The sequence below is a fragment of the Poecilia reticulata genome, chromosome 17 (genome assembly GCF_904066995.2).
Source record: "Poecilia reticulata chromosome 17, P_reticulata-male-v2, whole genome shotgun sequence".
NCBI classification, from domain to species: domain Eukaryota; kingdom Metazoa; phylum Chordata; class Actinopteri; order Cyprinodontiformes; family Poeciliidae; genus Poecilia; species Poecilia reticulata.
The window spans coordinates 23669981-23696402 of NC_088846.1; the positions used below are offsets into that span (position 1 = coordinate 23669981).

Here is a 26422-nt window from a genome sequence, read left to right on the forward strand (position 1 = left end):
TGGATTTTCATTTATGTTTTTCAATATAAAAATCTGAAAAGTGTGGTGCGCATTTGAATTTAACCTCTTTTACTCGGATAACTTAAAATCAATTCTAATTACTTTCAGAAGACAGGCTGAAATAATTGTGATTAATCGTCAACTAATTTAGTGATCGATTATTAGTTAACTGGCGTAAACACACTCTAAAAGGTTATTTGCTGGAAGAACAACACACTCAGAACAGCATGTAAGCCAAAAATCTGAAAAAAAAAAAAACATCTTACAACCCTTAGTCTGTAAATATGTTGCACCCAGAACTCCCCAAGTGGCAGTTTTAGCTTCATCTGGTTGAAACACTATAAAACATTCCAACGTCAGTGTCAACTGATTTATAAATTGACCCAACATAATTGGTAAGATTTTGTGTTTTTGCAGGGTAGTTGTGATTAGCTTTGTTTATAAAATTTATTTCATAATCTTTTGGTTGAGGTGTTACCATTTTTTGGATAATTATTCCTTCTGGTTTTGGAGGGATTTTTGCTCCAACACTTTTTTACTTTCGGACAGTTATGACGCGTAACCGTAGCAACAAGGTGTCATTTTTACAACTGGGAGCATCTGATTAGCATCTCAAAAGCAGAAATACCACCTGGATTATGACCCAAAAACCCAACTTTAGCGTCTTTCTGTTCAGCTTTCAAGCCATACGGCTAGACAAAGATTTAAAATGAGGCGGCAAAAGCAAATGAGGTGGATTATCGAGGCTACAGATGCTGTCATACAGGACTGTGAAATATCGCCTCTGCTACCTGAAAATTTAGCGGTTAGCTTAACAGTCATGAGACCATCGTGTAGCAGCACTCTTCAGTCAGAGGCCTCTTCAGTCCTACAGCAACACTGACTGCTACTGGAGATCCATCACCATACACCACAACTCTTTAAGAATACAACATTTAATTTTCTTACAGGATAAAGTATTTTCGTATTGAATTGACAAACATTATCAGTTTATTATTACTATTAAGTATATTGAATGCAGATATATTTTCTCTGAACGGCTGAAGCTCTGATTTCATCAAGCCACTCAAACTGCAACTGCTCAAGTATTCTGGTTAAGGATTTAATTGGATTTCAGTGATATTTGTAGGGCTGGGCGATGTGGCTCTCTTTCATATCAGATGTGATTTTTATCTATTTTTTTAATATAAAAAAAAATTACAAATAGAAAATGTATTCAAAAAGGGGTTTTATGTCACTCATCCTTTCTGAAATGCTTCAAAAGTTATCAGGACTTAATGTCTTTCCTCTGCCTACATCTCCCAGAATGCTGTGCAGTTCTGGATCGGAGTTCAGAGAATATTCTATATATTGAACATTCGATCAGATGTATTATCTATTGATAATGATCATGTGTCCATTGCAATATATACATTATTATTGATTTATGGTCCAGGTCTATCTGGCCCGAAAAAAATTTACCTGAATTCAAAGTTCAAGTGAATAGAAGCTCTAAAACAAGATGACCGCCCCGGGTGTCACTCAGAATTCTAGAAACACAGGGAACTTATCTTCCAAAACTTAAATATTCAAATATCAAATAATCAATAAAATAATAACATTGAATTATCACCCAGCCCTAAAAGATTGATTACCGTAATCATTTCACTCTTAAGCTGTAAGTCTATGTAACATTGACGTCACAGCTCCAGTTATCAGCAAAGTGAAGCATATTTCAGTAAAAGTCGGAGCTCAGAGGACAGATTACAAGCAACAGGAATACACAGAGAGAAGAAGAAACTCCCAGCATGCAGCAGAGGAGAGAGGCTCAGTGTTTCTGAAGAGAGCTAAATGTTTTAACATTACCATCGCATCAGTGAGTGCTTTCAATCTGAGAGAAAAAAAAAAATTAACATTTTAGTGCATGTTGTTATCTGGACTACGACTGAAAACTTGTTCGTCTTCAAAGGGAATCCGAGGCGATGATGTCAGTGTGTCATAAAACATGGCCGCCAGATAAACTGAATGATGAAGCGCTGAATCCAGGGCGTCTGTATATTTACCTCCATACATCCAGACTGTCCTCTGTCCGTCTCCGCCGTTCGGACGACGTCCCTGCCGTGGCTGCCCTGTCCACCTGCCTGCAGCCGGCGCTCCTCCCTGAAGCTCTGCTCCTGCAGCTTCTTGTTCAGGATACGCGCCGCGTTTTCAGCCAGCGTGTATCCCGGCGGCGCGGAGAGGTCCTGCCGGATGCTGACCACCTCTGGGTTCCTGTCGCCTTGAGTCTCCACAATCAGCTGCACCGGGCTGGGCGAGCGTCCACTGGCGGCAGCCCCGTGAGCCGGGCTGGGCTCTGCGGTGGCGGGCGGCGTCGGCCGGGAGCGGCTGGGGGATTTGTTGAATTTCTCGAAGACGACCGGTGTGTGGTCGATAATGTTGAAGAGGCTGGAGAGGCCGTCGTTGATGGTGGTGTGGACGGGGCTGTCCCGGGTGGTGGTGGAGCGCGCCCACGCCGACTCACTGTTGCCCTTTTGCGGGGTGGAGGGTGTGGCGGTGGGGCTGTCAGGACAACAAGAACCAGTAATTATTGCGATAAATGATAATATTGTTGTTTTAAGACCATATTCAAATAATAGTTTGGTCTGTTCTTCCTATTTTGATCTCCTGTTTTAGGGCCTCTTGTCAGATGTGCAATGAAGCACATCTGTTTGCATAATTGCACATCTGTTTGCAGATGTGCAATTTTTGAAAAGCAGAAGTGGAGCCTCCTGCACAACCAACAATAAAGTATGAAGCGGTTTCTGGATGATAAGTCAGCAACAAAACACTTGTCTTTTCCAGCAGCCTTTGTACAGCACAGACAAAATTAGTTGACCAAATGTGCTGGAGTTGCACTTGGGTTGCTAAGTAACAGGCAGTGCCTTCTGATTTGTGACATTACATTCCAGAGATTTTTGAAACCTCTCATATTCCAGGCACCAAAAAAAATTAATTTACTGCCATAAAAGAGCTGGGTGATTTCTTAAAATGCTTAGATTGTTTTTAGAAGCAGTAGAGATCCAAATGAAAGCGAAATGTGAATTTTGCATACATCCAGCTCATTTTCAAATATCATTAATTGATTAATTGCTTACGTGGCGGCACGGCTGTTTGTCGGCTCGTTCTTCCCGGACGTGGACGGCTTACGCTGCAGCTTTGGAGAGCCGTATTTGGGCGAGCAGCACGGTCGCTCAAACTTGCTTTGCACCACCGGCGAGTACTGCACCTTCCTCGTGCTGCGCGATGGAGACGAGATGGGCGTGCCGCCACCTTTCGGGGTGAGGCAGCGGTGGGGGCTGCTGGTGAGGTTCCGCAGTAGGTCCGTCTGCAGGCCGACGCTGATGGTCTGGGTCGTCTGGGTTCCTCGCGTAGTGAAGCCGTTGGTCTGGCTGGCGGTGTCGCGCACCGTCAGCCCCGGCGGGGAGCGGATGGCGTTGCGGACGGAGATGGCCACCTCCTTCATGTCGTCGCTCAGGTTTTTCTGGAGCTGCAGCTCGAGAGAGGAGGCGTAACCCACAGTGGAGCAGATGGGGGACGTGCTGGGAGACGTCCGGAGTCCGCCGCCCTCCAGGAGACACGGCCACCGCGGACCGCTGAACACCTCGTCTGATCCTCCGGCCTCTCCTCCCAGCCGCGGTTTGCTACCCTTTAGTGCTGAAACAATTAATCAGATTAGTAGAGACAAATCGATTGTTGAAATAATCAGCTAATAATTTTGTAATCAATTAATTATGAGTGTATAATCAATTAATTATGAGTGCTGACTAAACAAAATAAATGTATTTTGTTTAGTCAACAAACATTTATTGGTGTGTTCAGTTCTGTTACACTGCTCTTGGCAGTTGGTGGTTACCATAGCAACCGGTAACTGGCAGTTCCTAGCAACCGGTAACTGCCAGCTCCGCCCCCTTTTTCTGTTGCCGTCGGTAACTGTGGTATGTATTAGGGTTATTAGAATTTCTTTTTAAAAAAGCACTAGATAATTTTCTAATCAACATTAAGAAGTTGTTTTTGTAAAACAAGCTCCTGTGTCTGGCTGAAAAGTTACTTGTAAGTCAGTTTTGTTTTATTTCCAGTGTATTAAGATATTTGAACTAGAAACTAGACAAAAATACTTGGTGACATTTTGTGCTTTTGCAGTGTCATCCCAGTAATTATAGCGATAAATGATAATATTATTGTTTTGAAACCATTATCAAACGATGCATTGCAAAAACAAAATGTTATTGAGCATTTTTGGTTTACTTTCTATTGAAAATATCTTAATATCTTGCTGTTTGTCTTTATTTGTGTTACTCCTGTTCTGTCCAGTTTAAATATTTCACTTGTTGAACTAATAACAGATAATTTTATCTTATCTTAGTAACTGAATTATAAAGAGGCTTCTGTTGAAAGAACACACTCAGAGCAGTAATTAACCTAAACTCTTAAAAATATATATATAAATTATGAATTTAATATAAAGGACAACCTTAAGTGGCATAATTTTAATTTCACTCGGTTCAAATTCTGTTAAAAAAAAAATCTATCAAGTAGGGCTGAAATCAGATTAATCATGATGAATCAGTTGTTGAAATAATCTATTTTAATCGATTAATCGGTGCATCTCTAGTAAAAAATATTTCTATAATAGTTGCATCAGAATAATTGATAACTAACCTTTACCTTTGGAATAAAGCAGATCCGGGTCCTGGGTGGCGGTTTGGTCCGCCGCCCCTGCTCGGGTTGGACTGTGGAGGATGGGAACCCCGTAGTGCTCCACTCCGACCCCGGCCCCGGGGCCCCGGAGCGGGGACTTGTGGCAGTGCTCGGGGCTGCTCAGGGTGCTGGTGGTCATGGTGGCGCTGGTGGTCAGGAACCAGGAGGCCGGCGGAAACTGGTCGGACCCGGCCTCCCCTTCCAGAACTGACCGCGGGCCGGGGAAGCCCCAGCCCTTGTTGCTGAACTCCTCGATGTACTTGAGGTCGTCCGGAGAGAGCGGCGGCGTGACGTCGTCTCGGTCGGGGCCGCCGGGGCGTGACTTGTCGGGGAGGAACGGCGAGCTGTCCATCAGCCGCTGGAAGTCGCTCATGGAGCAAACAGACTTGGCTCTAAACATAAAACACATCAACAGCAATAAATGAAACCATGAGCAAGTAATAAACCAACACAGATGGGTAGGAACCAGTTAAATTGACCTAATTACATTTACATGAGTAACTAATTTGAAAAAAAATTACATTCAGTAGTAATTCTACTACACTGTCCTTTTCTATTTTAACATTGTCTGTAATAATTTTGTAAACACCTATGCCAGGGAAACAAATTTGTATCATTCTTGAACTGAGGTTAGGGGCCAGACATGATCAGTTCAGGGGCCGTAAATGGCCCCCAGGCCACACTTTGGACACCCGTACACTGCGGACTATTCAAAATACGATTTTTGAAAAACTCATTCAGACAATAAGATTTTAGTCTGCTCAGTTATGCCTATTTTGATCTCTTTTCATCTGCTTTAGGACCTTTTGTCACTTTAAATTAAAGTAAGTTGCTTCTGACCACGCCCCCCCAACTCAACATTTACACTCGCGTAAAAATGGCTGCAAAGAGACTCGCAATTAAACAACGCTACATCTTTGAAAAGCAGAAGCATTTTCTTAGAATTTGGTTTTAATCGCTTTTATTTATTCGTTTTATTAATTATTTCTATTCATTACGATTGCTTGTAATGTTTTTGCCCTTTGGGATCTAAAGATATAAAAGGCATTATAAATAAAATCTATTATTATTATTATTATTATTATTATTATGACCAAATGTTCTGGAACTCCACTTGGTTCCTAGGTGATGAGTGGAGTTCCGTTTGGGTTGCTAGGTAACGGGCTGGCTTCTCTGGGGTTACAAGGTGAGATTTGTGACGTTAGATTCTGAAACGGCTCGTTTTATAGACATGACAAAACATTTCATATGTTCCTGAAAATACATGAACTCGTCTCCTTTCTATCCCCACTCAGGATGATAAGTAATCTCAACACATTTCATTCTTTCCTTCTTTCTTTTTTTGCAAACCAGATGAAAGCTTCTTAATATTTCAAAGTTGGCTGAATTATTTATAATCAAAGCAGCGTGGATCTCTATCCTGCTTAAAAAGAAAAGACCAAATAAAAGCCACCAGGGACAAACTGTGCGTCACTTCTAGTAAAAGCAAACAGAATCAACACAAAGCGTCCCAAGGGGCCGTCGTGTACGAAGGAGTGAGAGAAATGCAGTAAAAGCCTGGAAACGACAACCAGTCAGGCTGAATGGGGTTCAACTCCTACCTGAGGAGACTTCCACCTTCCCTCATCTCCTCTTCTGGGTATCCAGGAGAGCCGTCACCCTCTGAAATCTCATTGAGAGCCTGAAACAACAGATGTAACTCTGTTTACACACAGCAGTGGAGGCAAACATTGGCCAGAATCCCAGAGCTGAAGCTACTCTGCGGCCACATTGTATTAGAAACTTAAAATAATTATGTTGTGATTTTTTTATGCTCAGTAACAATTTAGACAAGCATTATGTTAATGAACAAAGTGACAGTTTTGTTGTCTTAGTAAAATGTAGACAATTTCCTAACCTTTTGGATATTTTCTTTACTTTATTTGGTCTAGAAAATCTTTTCACAGCAACAAACCCTTCTTTTTATTACCAAATAACACCAAGAATTGATGTTAACTGAGCAGGCATAAAACAAGCTGGATTTTTGTTACTAAACAGTGGGTGGTCAAAGTGGAACTAGAATTGTCATAATAACAAATTTTGTTATTGTGACAGTAGTTATTGCGATAAAGATATTGTTGTTTTAATGTGACAGATGTAATTTAATAACCCATGTTAATTAGCTTGGAAGACTAATAAACTGGTTTTGTAAAAAAAAAAAACACACACCACACTGCAACTGGAAACATTTTAAATATCCAAAATAAAACAATGTTCAAAAACATTAAGTAAAATGGAAAACAAACACAACTGAAATATATAAACATTTATTAATTATATTTCATGTATATGTATGTAAAACCCAGTACAATTTTTAATTTATAATATTTAAATACGTTTAAAAAATAAATGCATTTTTATACAAATAATAATAATAATAATAATAATAATAATAATAATAATGTGATACTAACCTATTGGAACTGGAAATAAAAACAGAAACAACTTATTAAATATAGGAGTATATCATATACAGAAGAGTATTTCATATATATATATACTGTATGCCCCCCACTACTGGCCACCTTTATGAGCATCATCTTGTGAGGGATGGGGTCATATCTTCATATAACTGTACGTTAACTTCAGTTGACATGCTAACATGCTAACCTCGTTCAGGCAGGGGAACCTCTTCTCGCTCTCCAGCCGGCAGGGCGGCGGGACCTCCAGGCCACTCAGGGGGTCCAGAGACAGCGCATCCAGGAACAGGTTCTCCGTCGGGCCCTTCAGCCTCACGGCGGCCCCCTTCTCTCCCAGCAACGCCTCAGAGTCTGAGTGGGAGCGCGTGGGGGGCGCAGGCACTGGAGTGGACGAACAGGGGGACGGAGGAGCGTGAGGGGAGCGCGGGACGCTGCTCGGGCTTTCCTGAGGTGAAAACACTCCTCTGTGGGCTAAGCTCCCATCTTTGACGTTGGGGCCTTCGCCTCGTCTGCTGTTCAGTTCCCTTTGCATCTGAACGATTAAAGGTAAACAAACACCTTAGCCTCTCTGGATTCTCCATGAAGAAAAGTTTAAAGATGGAGAAGTACTGCCAGTTTTTGCTGGAATTACCTATTGATTGTTCTAATTGATAAATCTTTGATTATTCTGACGATTAATTGAATAAAAGAAAAAGGTACAATCTGCATATTTTTCATTTCAGCCTTTTATACACAATATTAGAAATGCATTAAAAGACACAAATGCTTATATTCATTTTTAAAATAAGAAAAACATTTTACAAATGAATGCTTTATCATATGTAGCAAATTTCTAACATCAACATTTGAAAATCTCAACCCTTTCAAGTTTTACTTAAACACTTTGCAAGGACAACCTGCTGATCATTTAAGATTAACCAATTAATAATTGGATCAAAAAAGGTGATATATAGAGTTCTTTAAATTATTTTTTATGCAGAATTTGAACCAGTTGAAGCTAAAGCTATGCCACTTGAATATTTCTGGGTAAAAAATTGTCTTTTTTGAGTCGGCATATTCCAGTTAACGATTAATCAATTACTAAAGAAGTTGAAAAGTATTTCAATAATCGATTAATCATAATTAATCCGATTGTTCACTTCAGTGCTAAGTTTATGCAAATGTTTCTCCTAGAAAAATATATAATCTGTTTGGCTCATTAATTAAAAACAAATAAATAATAGATCCATTGAGATTAATCCAATTAATCGTCCTCTTTCTTTGCGATGTGAATGTTCCACACTGCAATACTGCGATGATGATGTATTTGCGCTATATTGTGCAGCCCTACAGTGTGGCATCAAGTGGGCTTTGAAATCCTTTAAACCCTCAAGCTTAATCGACTTAAAATCTGGATTATTTATGATTGCATTAAAGAAATAAATTATGGCAATAATTTCAAACTTGCAATTTGAAATTTCAAGTTTGAAGTTTTATTTTGTTACATAAACATGCTATATTATTAATAATAATATGTTCTGGTTGGTCATCTTTCAGTTTGTATAAGGATATTTACAGTTAAAACCCAAACAGATGCCGTTTGTTATGTGTGAAAGCTCTAATTAACATTTATTTCCCGTCATTTTTTCCACTGGCTGCCCTGTCGATTTTTATCATCTCTCTCCATGAAGCACATAAAACACGGTGCCACCTATTGCTGCTTTAAATTAACACCATGGGCTGTGGCCACATAAATTCAACTATTGATGCTTTAAATGAATAGACTCCATTTTTTTTCTAATTTATTGATGTAATAAGAAAGAAGAGCCAGCTTATTTTAGTATCTTTAGGCTACCTTAATTAACACATTGCTGAATAATCTATCTGCCTTTACTGCTTCATATCTACATTCAGTGGTGCCGCCTTAGCATCTTTTTTTAGCCGTGTTAAGAGAGCTGTGTTCCTCTTCCCTGCTTTATATGATAATAGACTCACAGTGCCATCATGGTAATGATGCTCGTTCTGCTGCTTTTTGCTTTGACCAGCAGCCACAAAACGGAGAGTGAAGCATCCGGTGAAACGGAGGGAAAAAGTAAATCCATTATTCAGTGATGCTCGGAAGCTGCTTGAACCACAACAGGGATGATATTCAATCTGAGAGCTTTTTCTTTGCTTCTCCTCTCAGATTAATACAATCATTTGTGATCAGCTGAGAGAAAGTCAAAGACTTCAAGATTCGATTTAGTTTCATCTTTAAGACTTGAAAATATTTCTATATTTCATCATCTTCATTTTAAAAATCTCTCTGAGATGTTCTGATTAATATAAGATCATAAGTTCAGGGTCCCTCAGACTTTTCATGTCAAATTATTTTTTAATAATGAGGAGTTGGAATATAAATATGAAACATACATGGATGGATGGATAAACAGATGGATGGATGGATGGATAAACAGATGGATGGATGGATAAACGGATGGATGGATAAATAGATGGATGGATAAACGGATGGATAAACGAATGGGCGGATGGATGGATAAACGGATGGATGAACGGATAAACGGCTGGATAAACGGATGGATGGATGGATAAACGGATGGATGAACAGATGGATGCTGAGTTATGGTGGTTAGATCGTTAACCATCTTTATGTCTGAATAATCCCGTTGCCATGGCAGCTGGATGATATTCCTGAACTTACTGGACCAGCTGAGCAGCATCTTATACAGTAACATCCAGAGTTCTCTCTTAAAATCTGGATGCTTCTCTCACTTGGTGAGACTTCGGTCCAGAACTGGGTCAGTCCCAGTCCCACTCACCCGGTCCATCTTCCGGCGGAGTTCCCTCATGCTGCCGTCCCACTCCTGGCGCTCCCGGTCGAAGCGCTCCTGGAGCTCCGCCCTCTCGCGGCTCCACCTCTTCTCTCCATGCTGCAGTCTCCAGCGCAGGTCCAGAGACTCGCTGTGGCTCTGGGCTAGCAGGCGCTGGTGCTCCTCGCGCTCCTGGGTCAGGGCCCACTCCGCCTCTCCTCCAGGCGGCTCCTCTTCGCCTCCCTGAGCTTCACCTCGCACCTTTTCACCTGCCTCCTCCTCCAGCTGCTCAGACCAAACACACAGACAACTGGGGTAGATTTAAACAAATATGGCACCTGAGGCAGGAAGATGTATGGCTAAAGAGAAAATGTTGCCCTTTTCATCAGAGTGAAGACTAAAACTAGGACTGAAATGATCAATAGTGATAAATCAATAACAAATAATCGTCAAACAATTTAGTAGTCGATTAATAATTAACTGACTCAAAAAAAGGCAATTTTGCTCAAACAACAACATATTCTGAGCTGGAATTAAACCAAAGCTATGCCATATGTTATATAAGCATTTTAGCTTAATCCGATTCAAATTCTGAAAAAACCCCAAACAAAAACAAAAACAAAAAATCTTATTTTAACTATTACTGAATTGATTAACTAAATTAATCGTGATTAACCAATTATTGTATAAGGATCAACCAGTAATTGATTAATCAGTAATTGGAGAGTACAGACTCAAAAAAGAGAATCTGCTGAAAGAACATATTCAGAGCAGTCATCAAGTCAAAACTGTATAAAAACAATACATACAGTTCGCATTAAAGATAAAAAAACCTTTGACTTGATATATCCTCACTCCAGAAGTCCTCAGGTGAGAATGTGGTATGTTGTTACATTTTATGCAATAGAAATATTTATTTTCTAATTTCTAAAAGGAATTGAATGATTTATTTGCATATTTTAAAGCATTCCTAATACTATATGAAATATGTTTATGTGGTTAAAAGTCGTGGTTGCTTTGAAGCAATCTGATTCCCTGACCGGTTTTAGCTTTGCGCTACACTGCCCCCTATGGGTGTGGCATGTTTAAAACCACTCTCTGAGGCAGATTTGTGTGGATTTATGTGGATGAAAACGTTTCTGAAACTGATCCTGTGTGTACAATAATATTCTTTAAACGATGTGGCGGAGATTTTTGATTTTATAAATATATTTATACATGTGGACAAGGCCTGTGAACCGTTCCAACACGTGATGAAAGTCATGTTTGCTTTTTGTTATTTTCTTTCTGCTTTTGTTCATGCTAAAAGCTTGTCTTAATCTGTTCCAGGGGGGAAAATGCACAACAGGTTTTAGATTAAAACAACCAACATATAGTCAGTTCGGTTGTGACTGGGTGCCTCTGTTACTTTGTTCATTTCAGACAAAACTCAAAAGCTGTTCTCCTGAATTTGCCTTATAATCCGTCTTCTCCTGAGAAAGAGAAATGCTGAATGAAGGACTCAAAGGTCCTGCAGAAATCTTCAAAGCTGCAGAACAAAAAGAAGGGTGCAACTTCTCATTTTTTTGTGATCTTTAGAGAAGCTTTGATCCGCCAGCAGAACAGTACAAACCAGAACGAAGTGTTTCAGCAATGTGAGGAGCGTCTCAAGGCCGCTTGCATAACTTTCACAACTGTTTGCCCTGTTTATATTGCAACTGTAAAACTCTGTGAGGCTTTTCAAACAAGCCAGAGGTCAAACTGGACCTTATGTTCACATCTAAACACACAGGTGAGGGGCAATTTTCATTTCCCCTCCGTTCTGCTGAGCTGCATAATCACGATGGGTAAAAAGAACATTTCCAACAGCTTAATCAGAACGAAGCAGCCCGGAGCGAGCGACCCGACATTATCAGATGAAACTAAGCACATTAGTTCTCAGAGCAGCCCTCAGCAACCTCTGCACTGTGGGGGGATTGAACCATGTAAGAGCCGTACGGATTAGAAGCGCAAGAGTTAAAAAGATAATCTTCTTCCTATAGCTGAAACCTCCTAATTGGTTCCAAAAGCTGCATTTTCCCATTTTTAATCAGATAAAGCTTAGAAGAGACTCTGCTCTGACACGGCGAGCTTCAGATTGGATCTCCGAACGCTTCGGCCGGACGGAGAACATATCCTCCAACTGACTGTGAGCTGCCGCTCTACAGGAGATTGAGTTGCTGGATCGATTTAATGTGGCTTCAGTACTTTCTGGGCTTTTCTTTCCCAACCAGTTACGCAAGACTCACTTTTTGAATGGTTTTTGTATTTGGGCCTCAACTGCTTTTAAAAACAGTCCAAGAACTTAAAAAACAACAACCAGCCATTTAAAAAATACCTCCGGAATGTAACGTCATAAATCAGCAAGGCGGTTACCTAGCAACCCCAGAGAAGCCAAGCCCGTTACCTAGCAACCTGAGCGGAACTCCAGGACATTCGGTTAGAACATTTAACCCAAATAAGAAAATAAACATTTATCGCCTAAAACGCAATAAAATAGCTTTTCTTTAGTGTATGCTTGATCATTGTTTATGATTTATAAATTTAGAAGACTTTATAATTAACTTTATCTGTGGTTTCTGTTGTTTTGTTAATTTATTTTGGATATTTAAAATGTCTTCCAGTTCCAGTGATAAATGTTCATTAGAATTTAAAGTTTATTGAAAATGTGCACATGTGGACCATTACATTACTTAAAATTAGTCTCAAAACAACAATATTATCATTTATAAATAAAATAAATTTTTTTTATAGTTGGGTGAAGCTAAAATTAGCACTTGAGGAGTTGTGGATAGAGCATATCAAGGTTTTTTTTTTATCTTAAATGCAAAATGTCCTCAGTAACAATATTTAAATCAAAATTAGGTTTATTTTGAATAATTTCATTGCAGCCTGGAATGGCTAACACACGCAGCGTGTTCAGATTTGGCCGTCACGCCTGGAAGAGGCAACATGTTTCCTGTCATCTAACTGTTTCCTGAAAGAGCAGCTTTTTTCCACCAGATTGCTGAGCTCCTGTAAAGGTGGGCGGTGAGACGCCATCTGTACCTGGGCGGCCTGGCACTTCATCTCCGTCCACTTGACCTCCCAGGCGGCCTTGTCGTTGGCATACGCTTGCTGCAGTTGGCACCGCCTCATCTGCTCCTCCCTCAGCTCGTCTCGAAACTCCTCCAGGAGAGATCGCAGGGCCTGCAGCACTCGCCTGTTCTCACCAAACTGCAAACAGACAACCAACACTTCAATTATTTTAAAAATGAAACAGCAACATTTCACACAGGAAGGCTGCATAAATATTTAGACACAGAAGGGCACAAAATATTGCCAGAAACCCTTTGAAATCTCAGAGTTACACTGTAATAAAAGCTGAAATATGATTTAATAGACTTGCATGAGCAGCTTGGCTCAGCGGAGGGTTTCGCTTGTGGTGGTCCTCCTGTGGAGAGCACTCAGTTCCTGGGAAACCAGTTATCACCTGGAGGTGTCACTACAGGGCTGCTGGCTCTGTCAGCCTTTTCAGAAAAATTTAAAATGAGCTCAGGTGCAGGAAGGCCTGAAGCTGCCGTGAAAGTTTAAGACCAATAATAAAGTGAAGGCTAAATTTAAATGGCTGGTAGTTTGTATTTTCCAGGCACATAAAGCCGTTTTATAGCACAATCAAGTAACTGTGTTACTTTCAGTTGTTATAAAATACATCAAACATGATTTAAAAGAAATCTGACACCTTGAAATTAGGCCTCTGTCTCTTTAAGAAGCTCCTGCTCTTTTCGACACTCTGCTTTCAGCATGTCATCACAACAATGCTCCTCCATTAAGCCGTTTGAAACCTTTCTTAGGAGCGTTGGACTGAGAATCAGCTCATATATACTGAGCTCAGCAGATCTGCAGTTCCACCAGGTGTTTGCTAATTGCTGCTGCCACTAGTATGGAGGAGCAGATTGGGGGAACAACAGGAGATTGGCTGCTTCAAACGGCAGATCAAGACAACTTCTTTCAAGTGAATGAAAATGAATGACTCTCCTGGATTGGCAGTTTTCTAAACTCTAACTAATAACGCATCAACCAGCATTGCATTTCAGCTTCAAAAGACACGTTTTATTCCTAACACTTCATAAATGCTCCATAAAAAAAATGCTCCTACAGAAAAATCTGTGAATGTACAACAGTTGGTGAAACATACTACAGCTTGCACATACTGTAGTTACCCAACAGAACATTGTACGGGTAAAATGGAAAACTACCCACAGGACCATGAAGTCAGATCTCAGGAAAAATCCTCTTCATGATGTGAAGAGGAAAAAAATCAAAAGCTTTTACAAAGTTAAGCACTTCAGGGTGATTAATAATGCATCCAGGCTGCCTACATGTACAGGTTTTACGTTACAGACAGGTAAAGTGGGCGACTGGGACCTAAAAGCAGATCTCTAAGAGAGCTGAATACGGACAGAATCCTGAAAACACGTCGGCTTCTTTAAACATCACATTTAACTGAGATTCCAGGATTTGATTTTGGTCTCAATAAGAGCAGAAAACTGGGTTTAATCAACAAATCTGGTGCCTCTAACCAGCTAAGTGGGTCAGACTCTGCTTTCTGTGCCAGAGAGCTGTAACCAGAAGCATCCAAATATTTTTTTTACATAGAGAATAAAGTACAACTGAAAAGCTCAAAAACCATTGATTCACTAATTTCAGATGAAAGGATGACATTTAAATTTCAGAACAAATAAAACTTTCAGGATTAAGTGCAGCCATGTTTCTAAATTGGCTTAATCCGACCAAATTTCACGGCGGTTTCTGTTTTATTTCATCTGAGCTGAATCTCTCATTTAAATATTTGTGACTTTAACACAGAATGAACTCTGCAGTTAAGCTTCTTCTAATTTGCAGCAACAAAACATGGGTTTGTGATGTTGGAGTGTATTGACAACGGAGCGGTAGATTCGGTTCAATTTGGGATGAAGTTGTAACCTTTGTTACAGGTGTGGTTCTCTTTCACAATGAACTGAGTCAAACCAAACCCTTTGAAAAATCTGTTGCCCCACATGTCCGTTTTAGCTTGCAGCTATAAGCTACGTTAGCTAAGCTAACTTTGCTATTTCAGCAGTAAATATAGTAAATATCACTGATATTTATCTTAGTGCTACACAGAGGTGGGTAGAGTACTCAAAAACTGTAATTGAGTAATATGTTCTATGTAGTTTTATTGTTTATAAGTTAGGTAGAAGTTGAAAATAATTCTAAGCTTGTAGCTTGTTTATTGTTGTCATAGCAACTGCCTGCAAAGATGGCTGTCAGTTACAAAGATTTAACTTTATCTCATAAGCAGATCCCTGTGTTATGTTTTACTTTTATTTTTCTTTTGCTGCAGCAGACCTTTTATTTGTATTTGAATGTATTTTTGACTCTTTTTGTTAAGAAAATAGTATACATGAAAAGTTATACTTTGCTTTAATTGACCAATTTATGTATTTATTTAACTTCAGTTTTTTAATTTATTCATTCTACTTTGAAGGTTGCAAGACCTCTACTCCAACACTGTCAATGTTGTTATTCTTTATTTTTATTATAATATTGTGATATTTGTCACTGTGTTAAAGACCCCAATGTACGTTACTGTTATTTGTTCGAAATACAGTAAAAGAAAAAGTTCATAGATGTGTGACGTCCCATGGGAACTATCTATATATATTTAATGTCCAGCGATTTAAAACGTGAGCGTAGCAGCTGTAAGCGGGTCGGTACCTGTCTCTGGTGCTGCAGGTGCTGGTCAGGGGACAGCAGAGGGACGGTGGGTCCAGCTTCAGGGACGTCCCCCGGCGTTTGTGCTAAACTCGGCCTGTCGTCTCGTTCTGCCTCCGCCGGCTCCGCCGTCACTCCCATCTCTGGGAAACCCTCCAGCTTCTCCAACTGGAACAGATGAGCGAGTCAGGAACAACCGCGCTCTGATTCATGCACTCCGTTCTGTTTTCATAGCAACACTTCCTGCCACAGATTGGCAGCTTTTCCGAACATTTACAGTGAAGAAGAAGACAGGCAGCCACTGTTGAGTCTGGAGGAAAACACACATGATTCATATTCTGGACATTTACACACACATGTGGACTTAGGTGGAGTAAATCTGGCAGGAATTAAACTGGGAAGGAAAGCAATACTTTCTGAAACTGTACGGTAATTATCATGCATTTCAGATTTTACCTCAGGCTAAAAAATGCGTTGGAAACCCTCGCCCTACGCACAGTGCGGACAGATGCCACACACCTCCACGGGTCAAAGGTTAACTTTGAGATCTCCTTCAAAGACAACCCACAGAACCGGTTCAAAGTACAGGGAGCCTTTACAGCAGCAGGTTCTGGACCAAGTGGAACAAACCTACCCCATACGGATACTGCAAAAACGATATTCCCACCTTCGAGGAATACCCCTGAAGTCATTCAACAAAATACAGCCATTAGTGTTACTTGGCTCAGACCATGTGCACCTCATCATTGCTATTGAGCCAATCAGCAAAGGATCCAAAAGAGGTCCCATAGCTACTCACACTGCCCTTGGATTGGGCCCTGCAAGGACCAGAAAAGGGTGTGTCAAACCAAACATCAGTGCAACAGTGCCTTTTCACTTCATTCGTCAGCCCAGAAGACCTTCTATATCGAAATGTGGAGAGGTTAAGACAACTTGATGTCCTACCTTTCCGAAAGGACTCACGAGAAGACCAAGACGCCATGAATCTTCTGGAAACAAAAATCCGTGTGTCGGAAATCCAAAATCCAACTGACAGTCAGGCTTGGGGGTACATTGACAGCCCAAACAATCCTGCCGATGATATAACAAGGGGAAAACCACTGCTGGAAGTAGCAGGACCTGGTTGCTGGAGCCAAGGATCTCCATTTCTTAAACAGAGTGCTGAAAACTGGCCAAAGAAACCAGAGCAAACAGCAACAGTGGGCTCATCTGAATTAAAAGGTACCACTTTCTGCTGCTTCACTGCTGTAGAACCCAACAGAGACATCCCTGATGCTACCCAGTACAATTCATGAAAAGAACTAGTGGAAGCCATTCGACAAGCTCATGGGGTGGCAACAGAACCAGTCCATCACCAGAACTCAGGGAGGCATTTGCAGCCATGGAACCACAACTGAAAGATCAACTGACAGAATACCAGATTGAGTTTAAATTCACCCCACTGAGTTCTCCCCACTTGGACGGAGCATGGGAACGGGAAATAAATCTGGCCTCCAAGTTGCAGTCGGCAATCAATCAGTTTCAGAAGATGTTCTCTACAAGGTTCTGGTGGAAGTAGAGGGAAAGTCACTAGGGTACGTGTTAGCTGATTTGGACCCCATCACTCCAAACATCCTCCTGATGGGCGACAGGATGCCACTCTGCCTCCAGTGAACTACGCTCCAGCCAGTATCGGGCAAAGTAGATGGCGACACTGTCAGGCACTAATGGACCAGTTTTGGCTCCAATTCATAAAGAACTACTTGCCGAACCTCCAGACCCATCAGAAGTGGCAAACATCATCGAAGAACATCACTGTGGACTCTGTTGTGCTAATCATTGACCCATCACTTCTGAGAGCTCAATGGCCTATCGGTAGAATTGTTAAGACTGTTACTAGTCCAGACGGATGCGTCAGAACAGCAGAAGGTCAAAGACAAAGTCTACATGAGACCAGCTGCTCGACTCATGGAGCTTCCTGTACTTCAGGGTGACATGAAAGAGACTTGAAGAATCTCTGGGTTTACACATTTACACGTAAATGTGGGGGCGGCTGGTATTAATTCTTCAAATACTTCAATGTCTCATATCTATACTTTTATTTTGAAGTGCTTCCTTTTATTTTGAAGGAGGTTTGATCTGTTTATTTTCTTCTTCTTGACGTTCGTCAGCTGATTTGTTTTCAGTTTACTGTTGAGCCTGGTGCCGCAGTCACTGATGATGTCAGTAGTGGTATCAGTCATGTGACATGAATAGATGGATTCTAATAATCAGTACTGACAGTCGTTTAGCTGCTGGTATATTTCTATAGTTTTGTTAATGTCTGTTTTATTCCTAATGTGGTTGATTTTTATTAAAACTATCTAGCTTTGACCAGTCAGAGCTAGATTGGTTCCAAGTTTTGCATCATTTAAATTTAAACAGCCCTTATCACAGAGGGAATTAATGCAGATGTTTTTTTACTTGCTTGTGATTTGTTATATTTACATTTTTGCAATAGTAATTTTAAACCTTTATTAATTATTTCTGTGTTTTCAGAAACTGCTTCAATTTATTTGCACCGCTGACATAATTCTTCAGTAAACCTATTTAAACACCTGATGACCAGTGTGCTTTCTGACCGAAGCCCTGTAGTGGTCAGTTAAGAAAATCCAGCAACCGAGGTCAAAATCCTCAACACATACGTTACAGCATCATTAAATCAATGCTGTAGTTTTAACTACAGCACTCAGGTTTCCATCAACAGAGATTTAAACAGCAAAGGACAAACTTTGCTGAAGGCTATGATCTCCAGGAAATACTCTGAACAAAAGCCAAAACGAAACACAACATGAATCTCACAGATTGCGGCTCCAATCAACCAGAAACCCGGGAGGATAACAAGCAGAAGTGGAACATCGACTGCAGAATCGACGAGTCAAACAGTAAACGGAGAGACTCAATCAAGCCTGGCAGCTACTCGGCTGTCAGACCTGCAGGTACACGAGTCCCTGTGGAGACAAAATATCTCCACCACTGCAAACGACTCAGGATGAGAAGCTCGGTTTTTATTGTCTTTACTGCTTTGGTTTTAATAACCTGGAATCTGACAGACTTTAGAAATAATCTCCACTGAAATCAGGAAACATGTCCTAAAGTAACAAAAGCAAGATGTAAAATCCAAGCACTTTTCAAGCATTTCCATGTCACACTTTGGAGTTAAAAACAATACAAATGAACTAAAAAGACAGTTTCACTATTATATGATTTCATTAATTACTGTTATTAATGTTTTATTGTGGTATTTTACACTTTACTGCAGGAAGAAAATTAACTAAAATATAAAATTTTATGTTTTGAGACAAACACCCTTTAAATCTGACCAGTCTGAGAGCAAAACAGAAATTTAACAAAAAAATCCCCCAATTTCAATAACGTTATTTAACATATAAAATATTAGACAACCTTTATTTAAAATATGAAGATCAATGAGTAACTGAGAAATTCGGAATAATAATTAATTACACTTAAATGATCCAAGCATGTGGTGTCAAGGTAAATCACCTTCCTGCTTAAATTAAATGCACACAACATACAAAGAAAATTACCAAAGAAAATCTTTTAAAAAATTACTGACATTTAGCAAATGGAAGTAATTTTGATAATTAAATTGATCTAAAACAATAAAAGTTAAATCTTATTTAACTTAAGACAGAGACACAAAAATATGTCAGTGTCTTTATAAAGTGTATGAAAATATCTGGTTTCGGTTGTAAATTATGTTTTCTAAATTCAAGTTTTTAATCAATGGTTAGATTGGACTTTATCTCAAAACTGTGCAGTTTGAATATCAAGTACTTTCAAGAACCATATACAAAAAAATCAAGCACTTTCCAAACCTGGAAAACACCAAATTTAAGCACCATGAAATTCACTCAGTTGATTGATCATTAGGGTAGTTAGTCTGAAACCTGCAGCAGACAGATAACCGTCTTTGTTTGTATTTTTGAGAGCGGCAGCTGCGTGACTCACGTCGGGAGCGGCGGTCTCGTCTCCAGAGTCACCCTTGCAGCCGAGCCTCCAGTGCAGCAGGATTCCCCTAAGCTTCATGTAGAAGATGATGGTGTTGCGTCTGAACAGGCGCACCTCTTGCTGCAGCAGCGCTCGCTCCTGAGCCCAGGGCGCCTCGTGGCTCTGGAGGCCCTGAAGCTCCAGGCCTTCACGCTGCGTCTCCAGGCGTAAACGCTGCTCCTTTTGCCACAGAAAAACATGTCAATTTGTAAAGATTATTAACCTAAAGTCGTGATTAGAATATAAACACATATACCTACCTACATTTGATTCTTCAACTAAGCACTAATAGCCTCAATTCATGGGTTTCAACGGCTATGCTAAATGTCATTTAAATATTAAAAAATATTTAGACAACTGCACCACCAAACAAAACCACCCAAACTAAATTCAAAAGCCTTTACAGGTTCAGTAAAACACTGAGTATTGTAGAAAAAAAGCAGTTTTACCAAATTTAATAATTAACTCCTGTTTGTTATTATTTACGTGCAAAAAGCGGAATGAAGTCTTCCTTAAAGCTTTGCTTTGTCCACCTAAGGTCCAAATCTCTGCAGTGAAATACACCTGCCGGAGGTAAACTGTGATGTCACGGCGTACCTGAGGCAGGTTGCTTCCAGGCTCCTCTGTCACGGCTCTCATCCGTCGTTCGTGATCCAGACGAAACTGAACCTCAGCAGCCGCCGTGTCCCGGTGCTGAACCCACAACAGCACAAAAAGAAAAACTTTTATTAAGATACATGCAAAAGTTTTACCACAATCCAAGTTGTGTTTAAAGGCCAAAATGAGGATTTTCCTGCTGATTTTATTCATTGATGTTCATTTATTCACTGCAAATGAAACCACCTGTTGAACTTGTCAGATAACTTGTTTAAGATGCTTCATTTAGTTTTACTAAAGTATTTGGTACTGTGTTGTTTTTAAAGACATCTCAGTTAATTAAAATACCACTGAACATTTATAACTAATATCTGGTGGCATTACACAGAGTGGCTTATTTCAAGCAATTCTTCTGTCAATTCTGATTAATATAGAGTGCAGGTAATCAAAACCCAAACGTCAGTTTTTCTGAAAAATTTTATATTATACAAAAGAAACAAACAAACAAAAAAAACAGAATTTAATTTTTGAGAATTGAATTTCAGAAATTGAGGGAAAAAAATAGAAATTTGCGATTTTTTTTTCTCACACCTCCAGGCGCCCATGCCCCCCACCTTGAAAAATACTGACCTAATAATTTTCAGAGAAACTGAATTTTGGGCGTTAATTAGCTGTAACCTTTCTAATGCAATTTTCTTTTTTTTAGATGCACATAAATGTATTTCTAATCAATGTTGTAGGTTGAATAATGCAGCTTCAGCAAGAACTTCTCATATTTGCTTTTAAGTATTTTTATGAATATGGATGTGATCATTCGTGTTAAAAATTGATAGCCACATAGCTAAATTTAACCTACAGAATGAATGTTACATTTTTAATTTCCATCTCTGCACCTCTTCTGTTTGCTCCGTCGTAAGTCGAGCTCCTCGGTTTGTCCTGACCCGGCATCACCTCCCTGTCAGCCCAATGTCAAATGAAATGCAAATCACACATGCTGACTGCGCACTGCTAATCCTGCCATATCCAAGCTGCTTTCCCATTCACCCATTCATTTATTTCACCCCACAGATTAGGCTGCTGCTGAAAGCACAGGAGATGAACAAAAAGTCCACACGAATGTGCTGTAACTGTGACTCAGCAGCAATGTGCCGCATCACCACTGCCAGCATTACGCAACTCTATAAACACAAACATCAGCCGGTGATTATGAATGGCCTCAGCGTATAGAGCCAGGTCGCTAAAAACAAGAGATGCATGATATTTATGGTGCACAACGTGTATTTAAATGCTTAGTTTAATCAGTTGAGTCTGGACAGTGAGTCTGTTCAGTGGTGGACTGGCGCCAGGGGGCATCGCCTCGCTTCGGGGTGAAATGTGTGCAGACTCAGCTCTGATGCCTCTAACAGTCACATCAACAGCAGATTTTAGCTGCTGACGCCTTGAAAGACGAAAAACCAGCAGCAGAACGACTGGAATCCAAACTATCACTGCGTGTATGAAATGTAGGGGGGAAAAAAACAAACAAATAGAGATTAAAATCAAACCTTCAGTAGCTATGGGGGTGTGACATTAGTAAATGTGACGGGAATGTATGGAGAAAAATAGCTGTCAAAAAACATGAAAATGTATGTACAAGCCAACGTGTTTTTCTCAAGAATTTCCTTCGCAAACAAAACATACAAGCCATATCAAATATTTGATCTGACATATTTGAAGTTTTTTTCTGTACACATTTACTTGTACATACACTTTTTTTTGACAGGAACATTCTCCATAGAGGTGAGATTGTGTTTAAAGCCAAGTGATTGTTGCTTGAATGCCAAACATGATAAATTTCAGGGACATTTTTAAGGTTTTACAAGAGAGCTAACTGAATTTCACCCTATTCAAACAAAAAGCAAAATCTAAATTAGACCAAAACTAATCACACTGTAAAAATTACACAAAACATGTCTGAGAGGCTATAATATTTGCTAATAATAATAATAATAATAATAATAATAGTTTTGGGTCAATTTGGACACCCATTTCAACTCCTATTTCACGCTCAACAGGTTCGTATCTATGTAATTAACCACTGCATACCAGTTAATTCAATATTTTGATGAACTATAACTATTAAAAAGCATAAAAATATGGTAACTGTAAGCGTAATTTATTACATATTTCTCAATTTAAGAATTAATAAATCACATACATTAACTATTTCTACTGTTTGTGATTCAGATCCCTATTTGGGCAAGTAGATTTATAAAAATATGTTTATTTCCAAAGTCTAGTTTACTGACTTCTTTACAGTAAACTGGAGGTGGATTGTAAATAAGTATTTTAAATTATTGTCTTTCAGAGTGGGTGTAAAACGTTTGCACGAAGTGGCTCGTAGTCGATACAAAACATCATTTTCCATATTTAAAAATTCAAGAAGTGAAAATAGAAAAGCATGAAAAGGCGAAAGAAGGAACTACTAATAATAAACTAGATTTTTTAACACAAAAACACAGTGGGGCAACTGGTGGACTTCTCTAGCACCTGTCCCACCGGGTTTAGATCGCTTTTGGGGGAAACCCTGTATTATGTAAGCTAATTACCAATGGTGCTAATGTCTATTAGCTTAGAAATGGGGTTGACATGTTGGCCTGGCGCCGCTCTTGTGGCGACTGGCAGCAAGTGTCTTGAATGAGTCCGCTGGCGTCTTAATGGCTTGGTTTGGTTTCCGTCCCTTGTCTAGTAAAAATAGGTTAATGAGGCTCACTGATGTGGCAAACAAGATAATTGGAGTGAAGAAAGCCCAGCTCCAACAAATATACGCCCAGCGTGTGAGAGCTAAGGCTAAACTGACTTTTAATATCCAGTCTAGAGAGTTCGATCTTTCATCTGATCTCTGCTTTAGGATGACTAATATCAGAAATTCAGATATTCTTAGTATCCATAAGTGCACTAACAAAATAAATGTGATTTTTTACGTTTGTGCATTTTGATGCCTACTGCAAACTAATTTCCCTCTGGGGAATTAATAAAACTGTAAAATACCAGCAGCTAGTTGATGGAAAATGACAAAAAAAAATTTTTCATCATTTTTATTAATCTACAAACCTCACAGAGATTTTCCTCCCTCACAGAATCTCCATCTTATTTAACTAAAACATATATAATTCGTATTTTTGATCCATGTTTTTGGAGAAAATAGATTGTACTTACATTTACAATACATATACATGGGGAGGAACAGAATTTTAACATATAAATACGGTAAAATACCAGCAGCTGTGGTTGCCAGAATTTTAACGTCTAAACACGCATTTTACCAGAATGGATTTCACCAGAACAGTAACATTCTGGCAACTACAGCTGCTGGCATTTTATCGTAAATTAGATACTTTTTTTTTTTTTTTTTTTTTTTTTTTACAGTGTATGCTAAGCATTAAAAGCTTCAGATTGTTTTCAAATTCTACTTAAAAATTCATTAAACCCTGTGGAGCTTCATTAGACGGCTGCTCACTCAGTCTAAAGTGAAAACTTTAAGTCATATTTTGCTCTGAATCATTTTAGTTCAGGGAGCAATTAAATTAAAACAGCATCCGTCTCAAAACCCGTTCAGATCCATGTGTTAAGACCTGGCAGAGGGCCTAAACTGGTGGTGAAGTGGAGATATAGAGGAGGGAGGAGGCACTGACCTCTATTCTTAAAGCCAGGGGTCTGTGGTACATGGGGAGTCCCGTGGCTCCCCTGCTCTGGGCCGGGCCCCCAACCTGGCTCTGGGGCTCCACGCCTCGCTCCTGTCCTAGACGCCACTCCAGCTCATCCCTCTGAACGGACTGTGAGTGACATGGGAAGGGAGGGTAAAGGGGTGGTGGCCGTGGTAAAGGGGTAGAAGGGTGGGCAACGGGTACAAGGGATGGCCGTGGTCGTGATGAGAGGTGGGGGGACATGTGTGAAGTGGATTGTGGACAAAACAGACAAAAGACACCAAATAGGGTAAGGGACCAAGGAAAGAAAGCAAGCAGGAGGGGGAAATAAAAATAAAAATAAATAAAATGATAAAGAATATAAGCAGGAGAGGGGACGCAAATAAAATAAAATACAAAAAAAATCAAGAAAAATCAACTAACGAACTAAACGGTGTGGAGAGCGGTCAGACTAGAGTATGAAGAAAAGCGCAAAAAGGAAAACCAACTTAAAGATGACGGCGTATGAGAGAGATGAGAAGAGAACGAGAATGAGGATGAACAAAATCATGGGCTGAAACATCTGATGGGAACACAAAGAGGAACAAAGAGAGGGAACCGGGGGAAAAGAATGCAAAACACTTGTTATGAAGCGCATGCAATGAGGGATACATGAGTCCAAACCAACAGCTGAGAAATACCACGGAAAATTGCAGAGCGAGAGCTAGCACGCTAATGGTTCTTCCAACACATGTCAGCGCACAGTCATGTGTGCCATAGAAGCAAAAGTCTAAGGAAAGCATCTAAAAGTCTGTATGAAGCAAATTATATCAAGAGAATGTAGCATTGAAAAATTCATAAGGGTTTCAGTTGACATTTTTGAGCAGAAACAAGTTACAAGCTATAGAACCTCTTAACGTATTAACTGTGCTAGCATGTGCTAACGATTACGAGCCAACAATAAAGTTAAAGCTTCCCAAGACAAAAAGCATTGGTCAATGGAAAGAAATATTAAAAGTATAAAATATATATGAATTCCTAATCAATTTTATTGTAAAATGACATACCTTTAGACTGTAGTAGCATGTGCTAACGGTTACCACCTAACTAGCTTAGTTGCTAAGACAAAAAAGCATGGAACAAAGGAAAAAATAAATATATAAATATATATTCCTAATGATTCCTCTTTTTTAAAGTTGTAAGCAGGAACTCATTAGTTGCATGCCTTGAAACTGTGCTAAATCGTACCATCGGTTAGCAAAAAAATAAATAAAAAATTCACCAAAGGAATAACTATTCATAATGTTCATCTAAAAAAAATCCCTTGAAATTTTTATTTGAAAAAGGATAGCTGCACTTTTTGAAGCTTGAACATTAATGATCATCATCTGGCTATAAAGCTTTCCGAGACAAACACATATTCAATGCTCAAAAATAAGCAAATTAGCTTGATTTTTTATCTTAGGATTTGTTTCAAATACTGGCAGATTAACTGAAGGTTTTATGACAAAAACAACAAATAGGATTCAAACAGAAGAGGGTGTAGCTGCTATTCTAAATAAAAATATTTTTAGGGTAGTTATAGTAGAGGAAGTTATTTTGCATTTGAATCTGGTCATTTTAACTGAAATGTTTAAGCTTCTGTTTAAACTTAAAAGTTAAAGTTTTTTTATATCACACAGCAGGAAACATCTGTACAGATATTGCACACAAAAATTTCTGAGCATCTAATTCCAAAAAGTAAAAAAGGTAGTCTACAAATTTTCATATTTACTTTGACACAAAGTCACAAAAAAGTTATCATAAGTTATGAAAAGTAGGTTGCTCTGCCTTTAAATATTTTTATTAAACTTTAAAGATGTGTAAACAAGCTCATGTTATTTGCCTTAGTTGAAGCAAAGCTTGAAGAAATGGAGAAGACTCAGTTTAATTTATTCCAGTGAAGTTCAAACTGAAATGAATTTAAAACAGAGTTCAGTTTGAGTTGGATTCGAGTGGTAAAACAGCAAACATCAACAGATCTTTATGAGCGAGTGAGAAAGAGCCATAAACACCCAAGGCTAATAAGTCAAACCCACTCTTTCATGGGAGAATGTGTGCATTTCTGTCTGAGCTGCAGTCTTTAGCTCATTTAAGGCATTTTCGCACTGAAGGGAACGGTACGGAACGGAACGGCTCCGACCGTGTTTGCATTACAACTTGCGACCGGTTCCACCCAGACCCTTGGAACCACAAGAGCTGTGGTTCCAATCGGGCCGGCCAAGCGGTTCTGCTTAGAACCAGCAGCTGATTGGCCGCTGGCTGTTATGGAGTCAGATGTTGATTTTCCGTTGACAGCTGGCTTTCACTAAACTGTATTTTATTTTGTAAAGAGTGCTCTTTTCAATATTTTTTATTATTAGTTTTAATTAGC

At 39.5% G+C, this 26422-nt stretch overlaps 1 protein-coding gene across 5 annotated transcripts in view; it reads right to left on the minus strand.

Annotated features, from left to right (window-relative positions):
• The window catches only part of mtcl1 (microtubule crosslinking factor 1), a 69814-nt gene that overhangs the window by 8362 nt on the left and 35030 nt on the right, over positions 1–26422 (minus strand). For 2 of the 5 annotated variants that reach the window (XM_081598820.1, XM_017310008.2), the window contains exons 6-16: positions 24019–24159; positions 20345–20440; positions 19709–19927; positions 15722–15886; positions 13031–13198; positions 9974–10249; positions 7366–7707; positions 6318–6397; positions 4678–5108; positions 3114–3672; positions 2043–2538 (exon numbers count right to left, since the gene is read on the minus strand). In XM_081598820.1, the coding sequence (XP_081454946.1) occupies positions 2043–2538; positions 3114–3672; positions 4678–5108; positions 6318–6397; positions 7366–7707; positions 9974–10249; positions 13031–13198; positions 15722–15886; positions 19709–19927; positions 20345–20440; positions 24019–24159 (2973 nt within the window). Of the gene's footprint in view, positions 1–1845; positions 1871–2042; positions 2539–3113; positions 3673–4677; positions 5109–6317; positions 6398–7365; positions 7708–9973; positions 10250–13030; positions 13199–15721; positions 15887–19708; positions 19928–20344; positions 20441–24018; positions 24160–26422 lie in introns of all 5 variants that reach the window. The other 3 variants (XM_017310009.2, XM_017310006.2, XM_017310007.2) reach the window with 3 other exon arrangements.